The sequence below is a fragment of the Paralichthys olivaceus genome, chromosome 6 (assembly GCF_024713975.1).
Source record: "Paralichthys olivaceus isolate ysfri-2021 chromosome 6, ASM2471397v2, whole genome shotgun sequence".
Classification (NCBI taxonomy): Eukaryota; Metazoa; Chordata; class Actinopteri; order Pleuronectiformes; family Paralichthyidae; genus Paralichthys; species Paralichthys olivaceus.
The window spans coordinates 13,718,935-13,737,511 of record NC_091098.1 but is presented as its reverse complement, the minus strand read 5'-3'; the positions used below and the strand labels follow the sequence as shown (position 1 = coordinate 13,737,511).

Sequence of the window (18,577 nt, the reverse complement as noted above, 5' to 3'; positions counted from 1 at the left end):
TCCAGAAACCTAAACCGTGGCTTCTATGTGAGAGTACGTACAGCAACTGTTGCCTGGCTAGTTTAATCTTGCCTCAGGCAGTTTATAAAGATGGACGACACATCTCCACTTCTACCCGTAATCCAGAATTGAACCATAAAAATATTACGAATAAGAGTGCTGCCATCTTATGCATTGGAGCCAGAGCCTGTGCAATATAGTCCTCCATCTTTATAACTAATCTATGGATCATACCAGGGACTAGGAGGCAATCTAATCTTATCTTATCCCAATTTATTTTATCCTGGATCTGTCCCACTTAATCAAACACCCTCCAAAATGTAATAAACTTTTTTCTTGGCCCATTCCACACTTTTCCAATAATGTTCCAATAAAATTGGTTTGGTCGTTTTTGAGTAATCCTGCCAACAGACAGACAGACAGCGATGAGAATATAACCTCCTTGGTGGAGGAATAACCTGGTAAAATAATTGGTAAGAGGATTAAACATGATAAATGACAGACAGTTCAGAGTAGTTTGCCTTTCTGCACATGCTCCAACCAGATCCTGGACTGAGCAGGATGGAATAAAAATGTAGACTTTTCCTCACTGCCAAAGGAAGTCTGTATTTCTGTTCTGTGTTTTTCTATTTATTAGCAGGATTATGTAATAACTTCTAAACCAATTTTCTTCAAACTTTTTGGAAGAGATTTCAGCCAAGGAAGAATCCATAAAATTCTTTGAGTGGATATGAGCTCCTGAAATGGTTTTAATGGTGCAAATGGAGTGTTTGTAAAAAAGCTTAAATTCTAAGTTTTGTACTAAATGATTAACTTTGTAATTGTTCCTCTGTCTGAGATGATAATACAAGCTACCACACAAACTCAGTGGAAGTTACATAACTCATAGTTTCTCAAGAAGTGCATGAAAAACATATTGGTTGTTGGTTTAGCTCAGTGGATCAAGAAGAAAAAACACTGTACAAAAAAAACATGGTTGAGTTTTAAGTCTTTATTTACCCACAGTAAAGCATGAAGCATCCGTCCAGCAACGCCCTACTCCTGCATTTGCACACAATCATCCCTGGAAGATGCCCATGCCACAGTCTGAGTCACTGAGCAGCTCTGCACTGATATTCATGAGGACATTGGCTGTCAAGATCATTGCAATGAAAATCACAATGTATTTTGTCACATATTTGTCTGAACTGGAGATGTTTTGGTGCTGGAGGGCAGAGAGGGAGGGGTTAATCATCTACCTATTAGTTCCATGAAAGTCTGTCAGTCTGTGTCTGTAGATGGAGCAATTATCTCAAGAACCGTTCATCTGATTCCGTTCACACTTGACATGTGCAGTGTAAATGGCCCAGAGAAGCGGAGTGTCAAATTTGGTGAAATTTGGACACAAAGTGATATGTTTAATTAAAATCAGAATTAACAGGTGACCAGTGCACTGTAGCAGTCAGTGGGGGTGGGGCAGTGTGTCTTCAGTCTGTGGACAGTTGAGCAGCAGTCGCCAACAGGTCAAAAGGCCCCCTGGCAGCCACGTTCACAGAATGACTTCCTGTTTGGGGTCAAATTCCCTTAGTTTTTTTTGTTCCATCTATGCTTTATATCTGAGAATCTGAGCTTTTATTTTGGAAAGTTGTAAACTGGGGTCTGGACGTTGTGTCAGTTGCTCAACAGACCTCTGAAATAGAAAAATAACACGAGCCAACATGGCCACGCACACCACCGCCATTCACACCACCTCACATTGTAATGTAACATCTAGGAAGCTTTGGCTATGGGAACATTTTTTAAACTGTCTGACAGCAACATGCTACAACATCTGGCTGCTGCCTTCACGAGCATTTTATTAACACAGTGCCACTGCAGCTGCCTCAGACCGTTTCACAGTTAGACGTCAGGAGTAAGGTCAGAGAGAACCTGTCACACAGGTGACAGACATCTACCAGACACAGGCCAACTGTTTCCCTGGATCATTTCTGGATCAGGGGGAAGATCCAGAAATGTATTTGCTCTTTCTTGTGCTTTTCAACATTTTTTAGGGAATAACTTGTTAATCTTGATGACAAAAAATCAAGATTTTATGATCCAAATAAGAATCTGTATCTATTACTAAATTTAAATATGCTTTCAGAAAGGTCACTGTTGGGCCTACTGTACTCTACTGAGTGCCATTCTAGCCATTGTAGTAGTCTGTGTATTTCTGGTTTGTGGTTTAATTCTTTATATTAGTTCTTTAAGTACATAAGCGGAACCCCATGGAAAGTGTATATTTTGTGTACTTTTGTTAATTTAGGTTGTACATTTTAAAGACACACCTGCACATTCAAATGAGTGAAACCTCATTAGAATTTTTATTTTTTTTTACTGTCAATTAAGAGAACATCGTAAAGTATAGTATAGTATATATATATATATATATAACAGGGTTATGTCTACTAAAATCTTCTTGGGAGAAAATAATACAATTCATTTTTGCTTGCCTTTTTGGCACAAACTCTAAAGATGTATCTAAAGGCACAGACACAAATCACAAAATGGATGAACTGCTTCATATCAATACCTGTATTTTGGGTTTTGTTGTTCACTGTGTAGTGATTGACTGAAATCATTTATTCGTTTGACCGCAAGTCGTGATGTTTGAGGGAAACATTTACTTTCATTGCATGTGTTTAATGTTTTGTGAGAGTTTGAGCATTTTGCAAACAGAGTGTGTCATTTCCGAAGGTGTTGATGTCAGTGATGTCAGAGTGGACAGAAGTGTTTAAACAATCGATAAAACTGTAATCATAAACTCAACCCTTGGAGATGTCAGCTGGAGGCCCTGGATGTTGTGGCTTTGTTTTCACTGAGAGCATGTGTACAGCAGATGGCGCAGTAGGATGCAACACTGACTGTCTCAAGGTCACTGCAGCAGGGGCTCATCACACTTATGCAGCCTGGATGCTGCACTGCGCAGCTGCAGGAAACTGCTGTCATGGGAATAATGAGAAGTCAGACGTTTGGGGAAACCCTCTTTTTGCTCATGCTGAGATTCATCACTGCAATGTCTGAATGAATTACTGCTGCAACCCCCATTGTTAACACAAAAACACGTGTCCCTCTGTCCCATACTATGGTTTGATTATTGACACAGTAGTGTTCTACCCATAGGTACTGGTTAAAGTTAACCCAGTACTGTGTTCGCCATTTTTACAAACAAATGTCTGCAACAAAATGAACTTAAAATGTCAGAAGTGAAAGCACAAACAATGCAGCGTACCTCTTTTTAATGTATTATATCATTGTATGATGATTATTGTTGTATATAAGCTGTACTTCAGTGTTGTAGGGGCCAATTCTGGCTTCCTTTGCTTCCCACTGTTGTGTACTTGAATTAATAATGGTGCATCATATTGTATCAACAGGCTGATCAATTCTTCTACGTAAATATTAATAATCCATTTATTTAAAAAAAAAAAAAACTAGTGTACACATCTAAAGCATAAGATCCTCTTATGGTGGAATAAAATGGCATGGTGATGTCATGTCCCCTCTTCCCCCTTCCCCCCCAAAGTGCTTTGACATAATGTATGTTGTTATATGGTGCTAAACAAATGCATTGAATTGATTGACTCCTGTGCTTTTCTGCAGTGAGTCAGGACTGTCACACAGGATTCTTGTGCAGCGCGGTGCAATGCAACACAGCACATGCACTCACATACAGTATGCCAGAGTGAAGAGGGAGGCAGAGGGAACCAGTTGGTGATCACAGAGCAGGCCAGGAAGAGTAGTGATGTTAATCTAACTGGTGTGAATAATAACAATAATACATTTAATGCATATGGTCCTTTTCACAGCATGAATGCAGCTCAAGGTTTTTAAGATAAAACAGAACAGAAGCTTAAAAACAGAACAAATTGAACCGTGAAACCAAATCATTCCAGAAAAGAAAACGAGAATGGCACTAGAGTTGATGTGCTCTGCTACACACAACATCTATTACACTTCTATCCATCCTGGGGGAGGGAGCCCTCAAATGGCTCTCTCTGGAGTTTCTACGTTAATATGTTTTTTGGTAGTTTTTCTTCACTCTTGTTGAGGGTCAAGGACAGAGGATGAGACAAGAGATATGGGCTCTACAAATACAATTTGATTAATAGTTTTTTTTTTTTGGCTCTTTCCTTCCACTCTGACCTACACATAGCGTACTCAATTATTTTAAGCATTCTGTTATGTACATTACTATCTACTACTGAAAATGCATCCAGGATGATGCAGAGACTATCTCAGACCAAATTCAGAGGAATAATAATAGAATAATAATATAAGTAATAATAATATAAGTGCCAATGCAGTAATGATATAAGTAGTACTAATATAAGTGCCAATGATATATGCAATGTAAGTGGGGCACGTATGCCCCAGTTGGCGGCACCCATAATAAAAGGAAACCACCTCATACTTGCAGTACATATATCTATTGAAACAACTTGTATTTGACCTACTTCTTTTCCACCAGTCTTTTCTCTGGTCGGTCAAACCACTGGATTAACACTTCCTGTGGGTTTGATGTGAAGACGCAAAGCGAACACGTCTCCATCGTCTTGTACGTGGTGAAGTTCATGATGAGAAAACGTGACCGACAATCGTCATGTGACCAAACACCGCATCGTTTCTCCCTGCTGCTCTGCACGTACTCATTCCTGCGTCATCTCTCCGCATGCTGCCTCCCCCTCAAATAAAACCACTACATTACCCACAATCCACTTCGAATTAAAAAAAATATCACGACAAACCACGATCCCTGCACGATCACACACGCTCTCTTCCTCACAGGGGATGAGACGCCCAAAAACCGCATCCTCTTCATCCTCGACTCGTGGACGTGCGCGACTCCCCGTCTTGTCTCTTCCCCCCCCCCTTGCGCGTGAGTCAGCGCTCAGCAAATCACGTCGCTCCGGCTGCTTACGGGTTTACGTCCACTTATCATCCGCTCCGGAGCGTCACGAGCGCCTTCTCTGCCCGTCCGCCCGAGAGACACAGCAGCACCGACCTTGCACACAGTGAAGGCCTGAAGGTAAAACTCCTGCTCCTCCATTACACCTGCTATCTACACCCGCTAACTCCGAGCAGCACCAGGCTGACGAGCTGCACGTGTTTGTTCCCAGAGTTTGTGTTGTTGTAGGGAAAAATGCTCATGTTGTGTAAATGTGTACAGGATGTCCTTCTTCATGCTCGACTCTCACCTTCAAGGCTCCTCTCCTCAGCCGATGATTCACTTTTTCTGATTTTTATGCGATCCTCGGTTAATGGGCGTGTGTGTGTAGTGTGCAGTCCGTAGCCCTCCGTCTATTTTTAAACGTCAGCTGGCGAGATGTCGCTCCATTTAGAGCTGCTGTGTGTGTGTGTGTGTGTGTGTGTGTGTGTGTGTGTGTGTGTGTGTGTGTGTGTGTGTGTGTGTGTGTGTGTGTGGCGTCAAGTTGCAGCCCTAAGTTTCTAGCAGACAGCCATGTTAAGAGGGATGATGATGGTGGTGGTGGTGGTGGTGGTGGGATTTCTCAGCCTCCTCCTGCAGCTTCAGGCTGATCTACCAGTTGCTTGCAGCAGACATTAGGAGGGGGGTGTGTCCGACCGATGAGGAAGAGGAAAACTACTGCATGAGGAGAGATTACACAAGCATGAGTGTTTCTCCTCCACCGATGGTTTTAAAGTCATGTCTCTGCCTAACACAGCTATAGAGGATTACATATACTTTATCAAATCACTCAGTGGATTTTAAGTGCATCATTGTAGTTTATTCAGTCGGAATTAATAGGTCATAATGATTTGATCTTATTTTATGCAGCTTCATCCTAATTTACATGCATTCTGGTCAGAAAACACATCAGGTGTCGGCGTGGAATTATTTATTTATCAGTGGCTGCCATTTTGTGCCACCAGGGTACCTCCTTGCTTTCTAGTTGAAGCAATAATCTGGCAGCAAACTCCTAAAATGGAAAAGGAATTAAAAATAATGTGTTTGCAGTGTGTGCAGCGGCTGCCATGAATCAATATTTTCATAATGTTAATTACTTTATCCATCACTCACTTAATTATTGTTTTCTCTATTAAGATGTTATAACTGAGTGAGAAATACAGATCACAGCGTCATTAATTATTCTTCATAGTAGTTAAAATATAAATTTCTCAGTTTTGGCTTCAGTAACAAGTCATTGGTTCTGAGAAGTTTTATTCTATAAAACCTTCCATTTGAGCAAAAGAAGCCAAAACAAACACATGCAACGTCACTTATATCTACAAATATAGATAGAACAGCCTTGACTTAGAAAAAGAGATTTAATTTAAGAACTGATCAACTAAAACTCTGAACCAAGGTCACATTATGTTCTGTATAAAAGAAAGTTCTGCGCTTTGACACCAAATCTGAGTAATCTGTGAAATATTTCCATTTAGCCTTAATGTTCTTGTGTTTTAATGATTTTACCTCTCGGCTGCAGCCGATGGCAAGTTTCCACTTTCCACCCAGGACGGAGGATTTTTCCATTAATTCCGCTGTAGTTGCACTGAAGCTCAGCTGTGGAGGTTGTTCTCAAAGTTCAGTCATGCATATCCACAGTGATGCACACGTTAGTTCGGGTGACTCAGGGCAAGTTAGATAAAACAAATAAAAATCAATAGCGCTGCAGGCGTCAGGGCCGACCGTCTGGCTTTAAAACCTTCTCTGACCTCCACCGCTGGAATTTTGCAGAGATAACGAAGATTAGACCACTACAGAGTCCTGTAATTCGTAAGAACACACTGATACATGCACAAAAGAAGCCAAACATTTACTGTGCTGAGCCACTCATTTGTCCTGTCTTTTCATTGGTGCTATCAAGACTTCTTACTTCACTGTTTGACTGTGTTTTTCAAGTATTTTGCAATGCTGTTTTGTAATCTGTTACATTAAGTCAACGATAGGAACTTGCAGAGATTTTTTTTTGCTGCATAAGCCCCGCCTCTCTGTGACTTATATCTCTGCAATCCTCGCCAGCTCACATCATCTGATACAGGGGGTGTGGCATGGCCAAGATATATGTTGAATGAGAGGATCCATGAGAGGGTTCGTCGCTTGGCTCAGTGTCTCCAAACTCCAGCTGTAAATTAGATCACATTTTTCTCAAGTTTGTCATTGAGCATTTCAAAATTCTGCCCACTCACTGCTGTGACTCAGATTCAAAGTAACCAGCGTCTGTGTCCTTGGCCTGTGGAACAGAACAGACCTGTACCGACGTCTGTTTCCTGTCGTTTCCTCTGCAGATCCAGAACCATGTCCATCCTGAAGATCCACGCTCGTGAAATTTTTGACTCCCGTGGCAACCCCACAGTGGAGGTCGATCTGTACACCAAGAAAGGTACGGCTAATATATATGTTTTTGTATATTCTGGCTGAAGGTGTTACAACTAGCCTGCTACAAATCACACTTAACTGTCTGTACAACCTCTACAAGTCCACAAATCAGTACCTTGGCATGAAACCAGCAGTGTCTTTTTTTATGTGAAAACTAGATAAGTAGTATATTAGGGTGGTAAAACCAGTGGGCCTCCTCTGTCACCAGCTCCGTGCCCAGAGTGGATGAGATCAGATGGTGAATGTGTGAAAATAGCTCCTGTAATATCACACTGCCTCTACAGCATTCTGTTACTGTAATGCTTCCTGTGTGGAAGCACATGTTGCTCATTCAGTCTGTGTATCTAACAAACCTGTGAGTTGAGTTGAGAAAGTTAGAGGTGTCAGGTAAATTTAAAAAAGAGGTGTTTTTTCTTATCTAACTGTAGGTTACATAATCTGCAAACAAAAAGCGGTGTACTGTTCAGCACGTACTGAGTTTAGTTCATTCAATTAGCTAATGGCCGGGCTGTGATTGAAATGTCTGGTGAGCTGTTCCTGTTCCGAGAGCTAAAACAAAGGAGCAGCTCAACCCAGTGCAATGTCCAGAGAATGTTAATGAAGAACCCTGAATGAGCATTGACATGGAAGTAAGAGGGACAGGCTCCACTGCCTCCAATGCACTGGCTGTATTCTGCAGGCCTAGTGTTGGATAGACGTGAGGTGCTCCAGTTTACTGTAAATGGCACCTTTACTCCTTTTCTGACAAGATTCCCTTTTAAGTCCTCCAGGCGTGTTTTGGCATCATCAGCAGCAGCAGCAGCAGCAGCAGCAGCACTAGCAGCAGCACTGACTGAAGCGAGCGTGCTGCAGCCATGAGCGCGTCTGCCAGAGTAACTGTAATGTCTTCTGCTGTGTTATGTAACAGGCTCGCCACACAGTCATAGGGATACTAGAAAACCTCCTATGCTTGTTGCTGGAATGATGTAATACCAGTGGCTTTTCTTACTGTAGTGCCCTGTGCTAGGTGGGCTTATCGGCACACAGTATACATTCATTTAACTGTGTATAGTGTGAATTTTTTTGCTTCAAAGGACATCTCAGTTAAAACAGTAGATTCATTGTTGACTCTTTTGGTTGTTTTTTATTTTATTTTAAAACTTAAAATGTCAGTTTATAGCCTGATTGATTGCTCCGAGCATCCCCTCCTCCTCCAGCTGCACGTCCTGATGCAGATGATGTGTTAATCCTGAGCTCCTGGTTTGAACAGCAGCTCTAAATCCCCTCACACTCGCACCATCCCCACTGGTCCACCGAGCAGACCCAATGGATTTTTGCTCATCCCCTCAATTCTATCTCACTTGGATGAATCCAAAATGGAGGTCCTTTCTGTGCTATGGGCCTGGCCACTTGGCATCCTTCCATACATGCATTGCACATGCTCAGTTGGCAGCCTGTCCTTCCCCTGTTACATCACAGCCAGTTCAACTTTCGCCACACATGCTGCATTTCTCTTCCTGGACAGAGAAACGATGTGCCACATGATCGTGGTGGGGGGGCTGAACTCAGAGTGCATTTTACTTATTGATGCTCTTTGAATATGAAGAAGTCTGTCCTGTGACAAATGTCCCAAAGAACATGTTTGTGTTTGTAGAATCTGAATACGTATATGTGGTTATCACAGGAGGTTGGTTTTAATGGTAATGGCTCATATAATTAAATTGAATTGCAACATTTTTCAAATGGTCTTTCGTCGACATGACACAGCACTTCAGGAAATGAAAATTCCAAAATGCCCTCTCTGTGTCTCCAAGGTCTTTTTAGAGCTGCAGTGCCCAGCGGTGCTTCCACTGGCATCTATGAGGCGCTGGAGCTCCGTGACAATGACAAAACACGCTACATGGGCAAAGGTAAGTCTTAATTTCCCTCTTCAAACTTTCCGTTGACTTTATTCTGCTCTCATCTTTAATGCCCTTTCAACACTATTATACATTCTGCCGTCTGTCGTCATCTCTCACTTCCTCATTGCCACCTCCTCCATCTCTCCTCCCTCTGTCAGGAGTCAAAAGAGCAGTTAAATATATAAATGAATTCTTGGCTCCTGCATTGTGTAACCAGGTAAATAAAGTGTTGGGATGATGATTTGATGTATCTGCAGCATGAAGAATGGAGTTTGCCTATGGAAACTAACCCTGGCAGGCGTCAACAGATATTCACAGATCTATAAAGAAAAAATACTTATTATTATATTATTTTTCAACATTACACCATCCTAAGATCGGGTGGTTGCTCTGTGATCATCTGTGTCGTCTGCGGCTGCATGGTCTTCTTCTGTCTGCATCAGTCACGGTCTGCTTGTCCCTTGCAGGTGTCTCAAAAGCTGTTGATCATATCAATAAAACTATTGCACCTGCACTGGTTAGCAAGGTGAGCCCATTTATTGTTTGAATAATATTACTATTACATTTTTAAGCACTGTCGGAACTCGGCAAAAAAACATTAGTGGCACTGGCAACAGCAGCACGGACAATCTCCCAATGACTAACTGTACAGTTGTGGAACAAGTGGTAAGACGTCGCTTTAAACTGACACATTTGAGCGGCAGTTTGTATGAGTATTTTTACACTGACCTTGTTTTGTAATCTTTTAACGGTTCTATTAACAGCAGAGCTTCAGTGGTTCTGTAAAAAATCTGAGATGCTGTGATTATCCTAACATTATTGGAGTGTGTTCTTCTAAACTAATGAGTTGAAACTGAAAGTGTCAAGTCTCTCTTCATGTACAGTCTAACGTGTTATTGTGTTTAATCCAGGACGTGAATGTTACGGACCAGGAGAAGATCGACAAGCTGATGCTGGACATGGATGGCACAGAAAACAAGTGTAAGATGCTACTTTAAGTTGAGCTTAGTGATCTGAGATCTATAAAATTCTGTCTACTTACATATACAGTTAACTATTAAATAATCTAATTTTCAAACATAAAAGTATCCATGAAAATTGGGTGTATTCACATCTGGTGGACATTCTTTTAGTAGTTGTTGTAAAAGTATCTTATTGGATATTTTAATTCGCAGGATAAACCAAAAATCTATATTCCTGTTTTTTTATATATTGATGAGAAAAAAACACCAAATATAAACCCTCCAAAATATACATATATGTGTGTGTGTGTGTATAAGATACAAGAAATACATTTTATGAAATGAGGTAAGCGCTGGTGGAGGTAGAGTGGGCACTAAGACAAGAGGGTAATATCACCAATACATGTATACATATACACACAGACAGTAATAATAATCAAAAAACAAAGACACTTGGAAGACAATACCATACAAAACAGACTGGTATGCTAAGCCGGGAGCTGCAGGGAGTAAGTGCAGTACAGGGGGCTGTTGAGCCAGTGGGAGTGGCACCTAGCTGAAGGGACTTGACATGCTCTAAAAAGGTTTGCCAAATTTGACAAAATGTTTCCTTGGAGCCATAGAGGGTTTGATTTTTTTCTCTAATTTCATAAAGGATAAAGCATCCTTCATCAGTGGGTATGACAGGGGGACTCCTATAGTGCATCAGAATGACGTCTCGTTCAAATAGAGATATTAGAAGATAATAATATTTCTTAAATGTAACAACACACAGTACAGTGAAATATTTGTGTTTGTCCTCCCTCAGCAAAGTTTGGTGCTAATGCCATCCTGGGCGTGTCGCTGGCTGTGTGCAAGGCTGGTGCAGCAGAGAAGGGCGTTCCCCTCTACCGCCACATTGCCGACCTGGCTGGCAACCCTGAAGTCATCCTCCCTGTCCCTGTGAGCATGAACGTGCAGTTACAGCAGGCTTCTTAAAGACTCTTTAATACCATTATATTCAGCTGTGATTCCTCTCTGCTTCCCTTCAGGCTTTCAACGTCATCAACGGCGGCTCCCACGCAGGCAACAAGCTCGCCATGCAGGAGTTCATGATCCTGCCTGTGGGAGCCAGCAACTTCAAGGAGGCTATGCGTATTGGTGCAGAGGTCTACCACAACCTGAAGAACGTCATCAAGGAGAAGTACGGCAAAGACGCCACCAACGTAGGAGACGAGGGCGGCTTTGCCCCCAACATCCTGGAGAACAAGGAAGGTGAGGGGAAACGTCAGAAAGTCGTAAAAACCCTTCATTACAAGCCAATAGAGTAAAGATCCATCGGAACAAAGTACTTCTTTTAAGCAACATTTACGAGGTGGTCATTGGAAGTTGTTGCTGTGTGTCTTGACTCGTCCAGACTGAGTGTCTTGAAAGCAGAGCATTCAGAAGTGCTTTACTTATCATCTCATTCTTGGCCTGGCCTATGGTTTCTAAATTAAGGCCTCAGCTCAGTACTGAGTGCATTGACTGTGACTCCAGTGTCAGGCCTAGATGCTGATATGGTAAATGCCCCAGTGGAGCAGAGTCATCAATGGTAACTCATTTGTGAAAACGTCTGGATTGATTGATCACATTTTTTGGTCTCCTTTCAGCCCTGGAGCTGCTGAAGAATGCCATCGCCAAGGCCGGCTACACTGACAAGATTGTCATCGGCATGGACGTGGCTGCCTCAGAATTCTACAAGGCCGGAAAGTATGACCTGGACTTCAAGTCGCCTGATGACCCCAGCCGCTACATTTCCTCTGACAAACTGGCTGACCTCTACAGGAGCTTTGTCAAAGATTACCCTGGTGGGTTTTAACACATGGTCTCTGATTTACGACCTAAAAACGAATGATTTCTGATTCTAACCAAGCTAATAAACATTTTTAGCAGCTTTAGCAGGAAGCTATTTTCAGCAAAGAAGCTCTAAATGTCCATGATACACTAAAAGCAGCTCATAGAGCATGTAACAGCTTGTTTCTGCTGCCCCCAGGTGGCCAGAAATCTCAGTTATTGCAGATTTAAGGTGCAAATACTAAAAATGTCTTTTTGAAACAGTTCTAATGTGTTGGATCTATGTACTATTGTAACATTTCTCCTTCCTTTTTCTTCTCCTATCCCATCAGTTGTGTCCATCGAGGACCCCTTCGACCAGGATGACTGGGAGGGGTGGTCCAATTTCACCGCCAGCACCAGTATCCAGGTGGTGGGCGATGACCTCACTGTCACCAACCCCAAGCGCATCGCCAAGGGTGTGGCTGAGAAGGCCTGCAACTGCCTGCTGCTTAAAGTCAACCAGATCGGCTCCGTCACAGAGTCCCTGCAGGCGTGAGTGTCCACAACAGAGAAGAGCGGTCGCGCTTTGTTGCCAAAATCTCAAGAGAGTAAATAAAGCATCAGCTGACCTAACAGGGTTTTACGCATGTGTTTTTTTTCTTATTTTCAGCTGCAAAATGGCCCAGACTAATGGCTGGGGCGTGATGGTCAGCCATCGCTCTGGAGAGACAGAGGACACCTTCATCGCTGACCTGGTGGTTGGTCTCTGCACTGGACAGGTAAAACCCTAAGTGATTAATAATTTAAATCAATTCATCAGCTTGGTGTCATCAATGTAGAGACTTTTGAAGCTGACTATATCTGTATCCCAGGTGTAGATTTTCTTACATCGCATATTTGGTTTTAAATGTAAATTATCGTCTCATCCAGATCAAGACAGGTGCACCTTGCCGATCTGAGCGCTTGGCCAAGTACAACCAGCTGCTCAGGTAAGTTTGACTTGTATGTTCATTGCTCAGTATTACAGTTTGTCACAGGCTATAGATCCGACCATCTTAAAAACTGGAATCTCTCTCACTCAGGATTGAGGAGGAGCTTGGTGACAAGGCCCGTTTCGCTGGCCAGAACTTCAGACACCCCATCTGAGCAAAGTCTTCCTCCCTGGGCCTCTGTGTGTTCATCGCTCATGACTAACGCCCACACATTTACGCCACGCTAGGCCGCCTGCCCTGTCCGGAGAGAAGATTGAGAGAACACAGCTGAAACCCAAGGTCCTAGTCTGTGGTCTGTGGCGTGGAGAGGCTACAGTACGTTCCCTAGTCCGACCTCAGTCAGGCTCATCCTGAAATTATGCTTTTGCTCCTGATTAGTGTTGGTCCCTACGTTTGTGTCTGTGTAACCGTGTGAGAGATTCTTTTGTTTAGCTTCTCGTGAGTTGTTGTGATTCTTGGTCCTCTACTTGAGCTACTGTAATTGTAGTATGGCTCTGCCTCGAGCAGTGGTAAAAGTACTGTATGTGCAATGTGTCGCGTCTGACAAGGTCTTGTGCTGCTGTAAGCGATGGCAGAAATATGTATTAAACAATATAGTTTGAAATGTTTTGTCGATTTTTCTTTTATTGTCATGTTGATCATTGTGTTTTGCTTTTCAGCTTCTTAGTCAAATTGAAGGTTTTTTTAATCTAATCAGTATCTCGATCTGACAGATAAAACAAAGAAAAACATTTTAATTCTCTAATTGCATCCTGCAGTTCATAAATATTACTACCAAGTTGACTACCAAAGCTTTCTTTCAGAGCCTTCTTGCAGATTAAGAGGGATATCTACAGTAAATGGTGTCCCCCCCCAGTAACGGCTGTGTGATGTAATCCGAGTGTCACAGAGAAGCAGAAACATGAGCTCTGCGCTCCGGGGTGCCATTTCTGTCCCCGGGGTAAAAGAATCCAGAAGTTCTATGCAAGCTTTTTTCTGTGCTCAGCGTTGCCAAGATAAATGAGTCTATTCACCGGTGTTTTTGTACCACAGGGGACTGCCAGCTGGGCCTGTGCCACACCAATTCACTTTGTGTGAGCCCTGTCTCAACCTGCCCTCATTGTTCAGCCCTCACCAAGGAGATGTATTACAAATCACTGACATAAAAGACACTGCTCATTACATATTGTAGAACCTGGGGAGTCTTGTAACAGCTGCTGCAGATTTCATTTAGCAGCAAACGGGTACAGGGTAAATCTTTCTTACACTTACGTGATTTGAAACGGTTTTCGCGTAAAGTTAAGCCTCTCAGAGTAAATCTGGCTGACTTGTAAATTGATAGTGTGGATTATAATACATGGGACTCTCCAAGACTGCAATGCTGGGTTTTTTTTCTTTGTGAGCTGCGCCATCTAGTGGTCAAATCTGTGTAATAAACCTGTCTGACATCTTCCTTATAGACAACAATGAGCAGCCTGAGGAACGCCTAGAGGTGTTTCACCACAAGCACAGAACTCACTTGACTGGGCTTCATCAGAACGTTGTTACTGTTGATGTTACTGTAAAATAAAACAATATCAGGCTCATAACAGTGATGATACAACAGCAAACCTTACCAAAGACAGCTCCTGCGGATAAGGCACCAGATGAACTCAAAGTGAAATATTAAACCATTTGTTTTTGATTTAACAAAATATATTTTGCTGTGTAAGATGTGCAACTGTCTTTCAGTGCAGTTTACTTTAATGGGAGAACTCAGTAATTCACTGTGTGTAAAGTTATTCAGAGAGTGGGGTTCTCAGTCGCCTCTTGATTTCCACTACATCTTAAGCATCATTCAAACATAAACTTTTTTTAACTTAATCAATCAAATTCTATTTGTACAGCCCATATTGTCAAATCACAATTTGTCTCATCAGTCTTTTTTACTGTATGATTTATAATGTAAAACATATATTATATTTATGTTTTCAAGGTTTGTGCAGCTCCTTATAGGCTGTATCCAATATCACTAATGTAGTGTATTGCAGTAGATAATATTATGGGCTGGGCAATGGAAAAATAACAATAATTACCACAATATAATATAATTAATAGCAATATCACCAAAGTCAAATTTATATCAGTCTAATGTGTAAGCACAGTTAGTACGTATAACTCACAATTAATCTATCCCTCATTAAACTTCATTTCAAACCTGTAGATCCATAGCAGTATAGAAAAAAAGGGAATAAATCATAGAATAAAGCACAATAATATAGAATACATTCATCATACTTTATAAACACATATATATACTTTTGTTTAAGAATTTTCAAAAAGTGGATCAATACCTTTTGTCTTGGTCAAGGCCCTTATGTTCACATTTTTTCAGTCTGTCAACTGAAGCATACAATTCCTCAGCAGAGCATGAAAGGTGGAGACATGAAGATGGCACCATCAAGAAATGATAATGTGACATTTATGGTGATCATTACTAATATCGACTCATACGAGCATTTTTATCTTGATCTAAGAGACGGCATGTGATGCAGAAGGAGGAAGCTGGGGACAACAGTCTGCCCAGTGGAGGTTGGCTGCAGGGGTTTTATTGTTACATTCACCATCAAGTTTCCCTAAGAGCTGGGAATCCATGTCCTGCACCAGACCATAATAGAAACATCACATACTGCAGAACACTGCAGCCAATGACTCTGGGTCAGGAGGAAGACATTAGGGACACACACCCACTTTCAAGTCTGATCAGCCTTGGTGGGTCTGACTTAGCATGTCATGTGATTAAAAGGCTCAAACACCCGATGTCTCTATACACAACTGATGATACAGCTCTTACATATGTTGGTGGTCGCTCATATCTGCTGTTGTTTGGTAACTTATCAACAAGCTAGTATGGAAGACCTTCAAATGTACAAAGGATATTCACCATCTTGTCCTATTTTGGTTGTTTCAAATTTTGGCCATAACACCCAGTCTGATCACATAACCCCCATCTTATAATAGATAATCAGTAAACAGCAAAGCTATGGGTCTGGTCTGTCACTACTTTCTTTACATTATTTATATTTATGTTCATAGTTTATTCATTGTGTAGTAGTTGTATAATTTAGCCTTGAATTGTATTGGTTATCTTAAGTTTTGGTTTTGGAGACAGGGATGAATGAGACCTTTATATTTACATCTGGAGCGAGTTGTCTCTACGGAGGCTGCTATATTTTTTACTAAACACCTTTTGAGTTTTTATGACAAATGAAGCTACCATAGGTTCTCTGCTGTGTTTGGAAGGGACGGGTGAGGTGAGGAGTATTCAGCTGCAACTTCACCACTAGATTTGACTAAATTCTACACACTGAACCTTAAAATCAAGTATCTCCTTTCACGTATTTTCACTATTTTATCTCTTACTTTGTTTTATTCTGTATTTAACTCTATTAATTTCTCTTTAAATTCTTCTTTTGTGTATTGACTAATGAGTTTCCATTTTAGGGTTGCTTTTTACATTATATGCAAAGCACTTTGAATTGCCTTGTTGAAATGTGCTGTACAAAATAAACCTGCCTTGACTTGCTGTAGTTCACTCAGACTTATAAGAACACGTCTCTGTAGTTTTCTGGGCTCACTGGCAGTCCACATATTCTCTGGCAGTGTCACAGGTTTTCAAAGATGATGGCAGATCAAGTGTTTTCACAGAAAGACCCTGAGTCTGTCTCCCTCTTGGTGGAAGTTCCCAGCTTTGACCAGTGGGTGACGATATTTTACCGGTTGAACTTTGAGTACCCCCCAACTGTTCTCGCCCCAAGACGAAGAAGGATGCTGTCATGCTGAGTGCTGCTCACACACACATATACAAACACACACACACATGCACACACACACCAGTCAGAGCATCCCGGCAGCGATTACTCCCTCTTTATTCTCAAGTCCATCATTTATGACAACATTATATCAAACGTGCTCGGCTCCGGTGTGGCTCCATAAGAGCAGATATACAGGTGGCACTGCAGCTGCTCCGCTACTGTAGTGGCGACACTTGGCTAACTGACGTTGGCTAATTGCTGCTGCTGCTGCTGCTGCTGCTATTGTTTGTTGTTGCAGTCTCTCATCAAACACATCACAGATGTTGTAGATCAAGCTCTCTAAGGTAAGTGCTGTGAGCTCTAACCAGTCTTTGCCTTTGACGTTCACCAGCAAACGAGGGAGAAATGACAAACATGAAGGGGGGGATACTTTGTTAGCGCACGGCTGTTAAACGTGCAATCTCTCTTGCTAGCCATTAGGCTAATTTGCCTATTAGCATCAGCTAGCTCGTTAGCTGATAGACTTGCTTGCCACTTGCTGTTGCTGGTTACCACGACCTAACGTTAGCGGCTAGCGCAAGTGACTAGCATTGATTTGGGAATGCCAGCTAGGAGCAGGGTAATGTCTGGATACAAACAGTCCGCTGACACCGGTTAGCGCAGGACACACGCTGCACACACAACATGAAGTTCGTTTTCTGAAATGGCTGTGTGGTTTTAACGGGCTCGTGTCCTTGCAGCACCTCGCACCAGGCGTTTTCCCCAATTTGAATTAGCTAAGTGGAGTGTCTCTGTTCCAGGGAGTAGCCTGAGCCCATTGAGCTATTGTCATTAGCCCAGGGAAACGTTAGCTGCTGTCTTTGTGTGCTCCACTTGTGCTCAATGATTGTTTACTAGCTCACAGTTTGTGGCCGTTTATGAGTCATGTGTGTGCTGGTTTCGAACAATGCTAACAGCGGCTAACACTCCAACAGTTAAATCAAAGATGACAGGCTCCTAAAACCCTCATAGCAACATTTGTCAACAAATACAACCATGAGAAATGGCATCAACACTTTTCACCTGCCAGACATGAGGAGTTTAAAGTAGCAGTGTGGTACTGACTATGTAATGTACAATTGCAGTGGTATTTACTGGGTTTTTGTTTTAATAATAAAATGGAATATTAACTTATCATGATTTCTAACTTTGGAAATAGTAAACAGAGGCATCACTGACTTCCTTTGACCATATATAACATATATACCCTGTATTTTCAAAAGGGAGCCACCATCAGTAGTGTATGTAAATGTTCATATCTCTACCTTCACAAGGCAGAGCTATTTCAAGCTAGTGATTCATTTTTATTGAGCGATTATGAATCACCTCTGACTTGTTCACTTTCTTTCTGCCTTACTCACACCACATAGCCTCGCACAATCCTGCACATCTAGAGTAATGATTATACTTCATGCTCAATAAAGAAATGAGGGAGAAACATTTGTTTTTCAGCACTAATGCCAAGTGCTGTTCATTCCACCGGAAGACTGTTTTAATGTGAGCACCACAATATTAGGTGGAACATAAGGAGATCTTTAATCAAATGTCTTTTGTAAATCATGGATATTTTCAGTTCAGCACATTATGTTTAATTTCTGTAAAGAATCCTACATGGACAGAGTTTTCTACTTTGACTCATAGTCACCACCTCTTTAGATCCACTGATAATGATGCAGGGAGAAAATCAAAGTTCATATTCACGTTATGCACGTACGTCATGTCACACTCCAGTGTTTAGTTACAGTGTAACACGTCAGAAATATTTTCTGAGAAC

General features: G+C 41.7%; 2 protein-coding genes and 1 long non-coding RNA gene across 6 annotated transcripts in view; 2 read left to right on the top strand and 1 right to left on the bottom strand.

Annotated features, from left to right (window-relative positions):
- Nucleotides 1-976: 976 nt before the first annotated feature.
- LOC138410459 (uncharacterized) lies at nt 977-4,625 on the bottom strand. The gene is made up of 2 exons (XR_011243168.1): nt 4,476-4,625; nt 977-2,960 (listed from the first exon to the last, which is right to left on the bottom strand). It is a non-coding gene; the product is annotated as an uncharacterized lncRNA (long non-coding RNA).
- Nucleotides 4,626-4,684: 59 nt separating this feature from the next.
- eno1a (enolase 1a, (alpha)) lies at nt 4,685-13,595 on the top strand. Of its 3 annotated transcripts, none has more exons than XM_069526303.1 (12): nt 4,685-5,047; nt 7,270-7,364; nt 9,154-9,249; nt 9,708-9,766; nt 10,152-10,221; nt 11,011-11,144; nt 11,234-11,456; nt 11,834-12,031; nt 12,350-12,551; nt 12,670-12,778; nt 12,930-12,988; nt 13,082-13,595. In XM_069526303.1, the coding sequence occupies exons 2-12, from the start codon at nt 7,280-7,282 to the stop codon at nt 13,143-13,145; spliced, it is 1,299 nt and encodes a 432-aa protein (XP_069382404.1). In that variant the 5' UTR covers nt 4,685-5,047; nt 7,270-7,279; the 3' UTR covers nt 13,146-13,595. The 3 variants fall into 3 exon arrangements, with proteins under 3 accessions (XP_069382404.1, XP_069382405.1, XP_019944918.1); XM_069526304.1 differs by lacking the exon at nt 9,708-9,766 and adding an exon at nt 9,399-9,457 and having other exon boundaries at nt 4,755-5,047; XM_020089359.2 differs by lacking the exon at nt 4,685-5,047 and adding an exon at nt 7,046-7,190.
- A 3,166-nt stretch (nt 13,596-16,761) lies between these two features.
- The window catches only part of rerea (arginine-glutamic acid dipeptide (RE) repeats a), a 125,050-nt gene continuing 123,234 nt past the window's right edge, over nt 16,762-18,577 (top strand). For both annotated transcript variants that reach the window (XM_020089122.2, XM_069526299.1), the window contains exon 1: nt 16,762-17,108. The gene's annotated coding sequence lies outside the window, so the exon portion shown is untranslated. The remainder of the gene's footprint in view (nt 17,109-18,577) is intronic.